This window comes from Trichechus manatus, unplaced genomic scaffold (assembly GCF_000243295.1).
Source record: "Trichechus manatus latirostris isolate Lorelei unplaced genomic scaffold, TriManLat1.0 scaffold00011, whole genome shotgun sequence".
NCBI lineage: Eukaryota > Metazoa > Chordata > Mammalia > Sirenia > Trichechidae > Trichechus > Trichechus manatus.
In genome coordinates, this window is record NW_004443947.1 from 2746503 (window position 1) to 2753504 (window position 7002).

Sequence of the window (7002 nt, forward strand, 5' to 3'; positions counted from 1 at the left end):
CCTTCCAATCTGAGGGGCTCATCTTCCATGCTATATCAGACAATGTTTGACTGTTATTCATAAGGTTTTCACTGGTCAATTTTTTCAGAAGTAGACCACCAGGTCGTCTTGCTAGTCTGTCTTAGTCTGGAAGCTCTGCTGAAACCTGTTCACCATGGGTGACCCTACTAGTGTTTGAAATACCAGTGGCATAGCTTCCAGCATCACAGCAACACGCAAGCCACCACAGCATGATAAACTGACAGAAAAGTGGTAGCGTGTGCATGCAGTATCTTTTAAAAACAAAGGATTTATTTTTAGACTAATCTCCAGACCCCTCCTCAGAATCTCTCCCCCTCCCCGATAAACCCTAGCCGTTTTCCCAGGACAAGTTTAGCAGCTAGTCCTTTTCCATCCAGAAAGGAGTGGGTAGGTGGGTGGCAACCCTAGAATAAAAGTATTTTACTGATGGGAAAATGGAAATTTAGAGGGGTAACTGATTCACTTCCTTTATTAAAAATGGATAAAAATATGCCTACCAAGGAGTAGGTAAGGGAACAATCGTTATTGAGTGCCGACCAGTCCATTCCAACTCACAGCGACCCTATATGATAGAACTGCCCCATAGGGTTTCCTAGGCGCAATGGTTAAAGCGCTTGGCCGCTAACCAAAAGGTCAGCGGTTGGTAGTCACCAGCGGCTCTGCAGAAGAAAAGACCTGGCAATCTGCTCCCGTAAAGATTTCAATGTAGGAAACCCCATGGGGCAGTTCTACTCTGTCATACAGGGTTGCTGTGAGTCAGACTAGATCAGCAGCACACAACAACAATCTTCACGGGGAACAATCTTTAGGGGAACAAAAAGACACCTAAAAACCTCGGAATATTGTAAGGGAAGTTGAAGAAGGAATCATTACTATTTGAAAGGGCAAAGGCGGGCCAGTGCGGCATGCCGGGATTTGTAGTCCTTTCGTAATAAGTGTACAGCGAGGCTGCGCAGGAGGCGGGCACTCTTTGGTGCGCACGCGCGCGGTGGCGGCGGCGGCAGGACTGATTGCTGTAAGACGGCGGGGGTGTGGCGTCGTCGTCGTCCGGAAACTCGGCATGGCGGTCCCCGCTGCGGCTTTGGGGGCCTCAGCATTGGGCCAGAGTGGTCCCGGCTCTATGGCCCCCTGGTGCTCAGTGACCAGCGGCCCGTCGCGCTACGTGCTAGGGATGCAGGAGCTTTTCCGGGGCCACAGCAAGACCCGCGAGTTCCCGGCGCACAGCGCCAAAGTGCACTCGGTGGCTTGGAGCTGCGACGGGCGCCGCCTGGCTTCTGGCTCCTTCGACAAGACGGCGAGCGTCTTCTTGCTGGAGAAGGACCGGTTGGTGAGCTAACCAGGGCTGGGCCCAGGCCCGGGAGAGGGGCTGTGGTGAGAGAGGGGTGAAGACTGACGGCTAGGAGGAGGATGGGGGGTGAGGAGGAGAAAAAGAAAGGAGAGAGGCACGAAGGGGGTGTGGAGATGAGGAGGGGGTGTAGTGGTGAGGAGAATGGAGGGAGTGTGGTAGGGATGGAGGGGGAGTGGAGGTCAGGAGGGGATGTGGCGGAATGTTGGGAAGGAGTTGTGTGGTGATGAGGAGTGACTGGGGCAGCTTAGTAGAGAAGGGGTGTCCCTGTGGTGGTGAGGAGGAGTGCATCCTGTGGGAATGAACAGGTAGTTTGTGGGCCTTGGTGATAGAATCATGGTGGAAAACTAGGAAGAAGGAGGAAGGCCAGGAACCACAAAAGGGTAAGGGAGTTCATGTGGAACCCAGCTTCAGAACAGTTTAGTGATTGGGGACGAGGGTAGGGGGATAGTCCAGTGAGTTTTAGACAAAGGTCTTAGAAGGACTGGATTCTTGTTGATTATCCAGATCTTTTTTGGTCGTCAGATACCAGGGGTTGAATAAGACTAGGAAGTTACAGGTGGAGGCAGGTACATCTGTGTGAAGTGACATCTGAATTCTGCCCTTTCAGGTCAAAGAAAACAATTATCGGGGACATGGGGATAGTGTGGACCAGCTTTGTTGGCATCCGAGTAATCCTGACCTCTTTGTCACTGCGTCTGGAGACAAAACCATTCGCATCTGGGATGTGAGGACTACAAAATGCATTGCCACTGTGAACACGAAAGGTGACTATTCATAGGGGGCATTAGGAAGTTAAGCTACTTCTGTTCATTCAGTAAGTACTTAACTGAACATCTGTTCAGTGCGTGGCTCTGTGCTAGATGTAGGGTATCATGAGCTGAATAAGGCACAGTCTTCAGCTCTAGAGACCTTACGGTTTACTGCGGCAAGAGAGACATGTAGAAAAGCTAACGTAATATGACATGGTTCATCCTATATTGGAGACGTCTACCAGGTGGCTACCCAGAATGGAAATGCTTAAGTCTGCCCAGGGGGAGACAGGGAAGGCCGTTCAGATCTTGAGCAGACTCTTAGAGTAATGGTAGGAATTTAATGGTCAGGGTGTAGTGGGTGAAGGAACAACATTCGCAAAGGCATGGAGAATTTGGGAAACTGCTGATAGTTTAGAATGGCTGAAACTTGGATCGTCTTGGTGGTCTGGGAGGAAATGACCAGAAAGTTGCACAGTGCATTAATAGGCTCTGTTCCTCACAAGCACTATCCTGGGAACCTTGAGCCACTTACTGTATTTCATTGACTCAGAGATGTCTTTGATTCTAAGATGTACCAATATTTTATGTGCCATTAAGAAAGAAAATAAAGTTGCCAGATAACCATGATACACCATGGGTTTTGAGATGGATCTTGATATTAAAATGTGAAGAAATATGCATCTTGGAATCGATGAAGTTGATGAAATTTTTAATTGATGAATTCTGTGTGGGTTACTGTTAACAAGCCTTGTACTGGGAGATGGACTGGTATAGTGCTTTCTGGAAGTATATGACTGGTGGTACATGAGTGATTCAGGTGGTATGTGGCTGAAACTTAAAAAAAAGTTATGTTTGTATTTTAATGTCTACTAGAAAAAAAAACTGACTTACAGAACTTATTGTTTAAGGTGAAGCTAAACTTAATATAAGTAAAAATATTTTTGAGACAATTTTAAGACAAATATTGAATAAAGTCTAGCTGTTACATACATAGGACAAACACTGTGAAGGTAGATGTGAATGACTGAAATTTGGCAAATGTTGGCGTAAGAGAAAAAGGGGCTTTGGGGTTAGACCTGGGTTCAGATCTTGGCTCTGTCATTTCATAGCTGTGACATTTTGGTTATTTTCTCTTCTACTTTTCATCTGTAAAATGGGAATGATAAAGTATACCTTAGAAAATTATTGTGAGGACCAAATGAAGGGAAATTTGTAGACGAATTGGCTGGACTCAGTTGGTGATCCTTAAGTGATAGTTCCCATTCATGGTTTGGCCTTTTTTCTAGGAGAGCAAAATAAATTCCTGGAGAATTATGGGCAGACAAGTTATCTTGCTGATTGTGTCTGGGTTCCCAGGGGAGAACATTAATATCTGCTGGAGTCCCGATGGGCAGACCATTGCTGTAGGCAACAAGGATGATGTGGTGACCTTCATTGATGCCAAGACACACCGTTCCAAAGCAGAAGAGCAGTTCAAATTTGAGGTCAATGAAATCTCCTGGAATAATGACAATAACATGTTCTTCCTGACAAATGGCAATGGATGTATTAACATCCTCAGGTGAGTGATCCTAGCTTAGGAGACTGTCATACCTTTTAGAGTCATTTATTTATTTGACAACTTCAATTAAGCCGCTCTTATGTGCAAGATGCTGTGAGGGATACAGAGATAAATTAGATGTGACTATCTTGGAGGGCTTAAAGGGCAAATAGTAATGAAGGGTTTGAACATCTGTTCAGCACCTTTGAGCCAGGCACCTTATATTTTACTTAGTCTTCCCAGGAATTCAGGGGATTGATGGTTTGTTCCCCATTTGACAGATGAGGAATCTGAGGCTCAGAGAAGTGAAGTAACTAGTCAGCTAGTCAGCACTAGAATGGAATGGACCTTGAATTATGGCTAACTTTTACCCTTACAAGTCTCAGCTTAAAATATCACTTTCTGCTGTGTCCTATAGGGTTGCTATGAGTTGGAATCGACTCAGTGGCAGTGAGTTTGGTTTTTTTTTTCCCCTGCAGAGAAGCCATCTCGACCACCCTCCTGCCAAGGTTAAAGATATGTTAGAGGCTTATTCTTTGTACTTCCTGTTGGAAGCACTTTTCACTCTGTATTGTAATTGTACATTCACTTGTCTGTATTTCCCATTAGACTGTAAATTCCATGAGGGTAGGGCTGGGTTAACTTGTTTACTGTGGAATCCCTACGGCCTAGCCCAGTACTTGCTACACATAGTAGGCTCTCAGTAAATATTGTTCTCTGAGTGATTGAATGTGGAGTTGAAATTCATGTCTGTCTGATTCTCTTCTTTCTACTGTCCCAGGTGAGCAATGCAAGGCACAGTGAGATAGGTTCTGTGATAGAGACGATAGGAGCTTGCTGTGGAATCCCACGGAAAGGAACATAATATTGACTGTTTGGAGGAAGCAGCTTCTGAGCTTGACTTTGAAGGATGAATAGAATTTTAAGAATCAGCAAAAGAGAACTGTACAGTTGACAAAACAGGCATGAAGGAGCTTGACTTGTTTGGAGAGTAGTTCATTGATCAGGGTTTCTGGGGAGTGGTGGTAGATAAGGTATATGAACAGAGGGCATGATAATGGGAAGGTGGCGTTGAAATATAATTTGGGACCAGACTGTGAAAGGCTTTGAATTCTATGTTTAGTGACGTGAATTTTGTTCTGTGGGCAGTGGAGATCCCATAAAGCTTATTTATTTATTTAATATTTTAACCTTTTTTTTTTAATTGTGCTTTAAGTGAAAATTTACAGTTCAAGTTAGTTTCTCATACAAAAATTTATACACACATTGTTATGTGACCCTAGTTGCTCTCCCTATCCTGTGACAGCACACTCCTCCTTTCCACCCCAGATTTCCCGTGTCCATTCAACCAGCTCCTGACCCTCTCTGCCTTCTCATCTCGCCTCCAGACAGGAGGTGTCCATTTAGTTTCATGTATCTACTTGAGCTAAGAAGCAAACTTCACGAGTTTCATTTTATGTCTTACAGTCCAGTCTAATCTTTGTCTGAAGAGTTGCCTCTGGGAATGGTTTTAATTTAGGGCTAACAGAGAGTCTGGGGGCCATGTCTTATGGGGTCCCTCCAGTCTCAGCCCATTGTGTCTGGTCTTTTTAGTAGAATTTGAGTTCTGCACCACACTTTTCTCCTGCTCCATCAGGGACTCTCTGTTGTGTCCCTGTCAGGGTGGTCATTGGTGGTAGCTAGGCAACATCTAGTTCTTCTGGTCTCAGGCTGATGGAGTCTCTGGTGTATGTGGCCCTTTCTGTCTCTTGGGCTGATATTTTCCTTGTGTCTTTGGTGTTCTTCATTCTCCTTTGCTCTGGGTGGGTTGGGACCAATTGATGCATCTTAGATGGCCACTCGCTAGCTTTTAAGGCCCCAGACGCCACTCACCAAAGTGGGATGCAGAACATTTTCTTAATAAACTTTGTTATGCCAGTTGACCTAGATGTCCCCTGAAACCATGGTCCCCAGACCCCCGCCCCTGCTACTCTGTCCCTTGAAGTATTTGGTTGTATTCAGGAAACGTCTTAGCTTTTGGTTTAGTCCAGTTCTGCTGACTTCCCCTGTAGTGTGCACTGTCCTTCCTTTCACCTGAGATAATTCTTGTCTATTATCTAGTTAGTAAATACCCCTCTCCCTCCCTCCCCACCCTCGTAACCATCAAAGTTTTCTTCTGTGTGTAAACCTTTTCTTGAGTTCCTATAATAGTGGTCTTACACAATATTTGTCCTTTTACGACTGACTAATTTCGCTCAGCATAATGCCTTCCAGATTCATCTGTGTTATGTTTCGTGGATTCATCGTTGTTTTTTATCATTGCGTAGTATTCCATTGTGTGAATATACCATAATTTGTTTGTCCATTCGTCCGTTGATGGGCATCTAGATTGTTTCCTTAATATTTTAACCTATTTATTGTAAAACAAAACACAAGTACAGAAAACCACACAAAACAAATGTAGAGCTTAGTGAAATATTATATGTCTAACACCCATGTAGCCCCACAAAGGTCAAGAAATAGTACTTTGCCAGCCATCTCAGATGTCCATCCCTGTGCTGTGTCCAAATCACAACTCCCTCCTCTCAAAAGTAACCACTATTTTGACTTCTATACTGATCACTTTCTTGCGTTTCTTTATAGTTTTATCTCCGAAGTATGCATACCTACTTACTCTAATCTTGCCCATTAAGAAAAATTTGATGTCTTTTGTTAAATTACAGGATCCTCCTCCATCCCTTTCTTTTCCTTATTACTTATCTGCTGGAAAACCGAACTGTTAACTTCTGAAGATTCTCCCAGTCTCATTTTGCTGATTCCATATGCTTCTCACCTACTATTTGGTTACCCAGTAATATAGTTCCTTTAGGAATGGCAAGATAAATGCTCAGTTCTTTTCCTTTGTCACCAGTTTTCAAGATACGAGCTGGTTCCCTGTTGCCTCCAAAGATGACTAGTAAATATATTTTTTTTAATGAATTAAAGCATAGTTGATGTGTTTCAGTCTCTTATAGTTATTATCCCTATTGAAATTAAAATTATCCCGTCTTTCGCCAGTGGGAGCCTCTTCAAGTTGATTCCTGAGTTGTTTTTTGACACGACCCTTTTCTTATTCTCTGGTATGACAGGATGTTCCAGGCTTATCTTGTACATTTCTTGCCCCAGACTTTAAGAAGAAGTCCTGGATTCTTTTACTGGAAATGACACTGGAGCTTGGGATGTCCATGGCTGCTTGATGGGTCATTGTTTCTGGGTCTTTTAAGTGGACAGAGCTAGGAAATATGTGTATATATTCAAAGATAAAATACCTTATGAATTCATACTGATAGCTTTCAATTAAAATTCAGAACTATAGGAATTAT

General features: G+C 43.8%; 1 protein-coding gene across 1 annotated transcript in view; it reads left to right on the forward strand.

The window, feature by feature from the left end:
- The first annotated feature begins 843 nt into the window (after positions 1–843).
- The window catches only part of THOC3 (THO complex subunit 3), a 10571-nt gene continuing 4412 nt past the window's right edge, over positions 844–7002 (forward strand). The window contains exons 1-3 of the mRNA XM_004371174.2: positions 844–1348; positions 1977–2133; positions 3478–3682. Of these exons, the coding sequence (XP_004371231.1) occupies positions 1082–1348; positions 1977–2133; positions 3478–3682 (629 nt within the window). The 5' untranslated portion in view covers positions 844–1081. The remainder of the gene's footprint in view (positions 1349–1976; positions 2134–3477; positions 3683–7002) is intronic.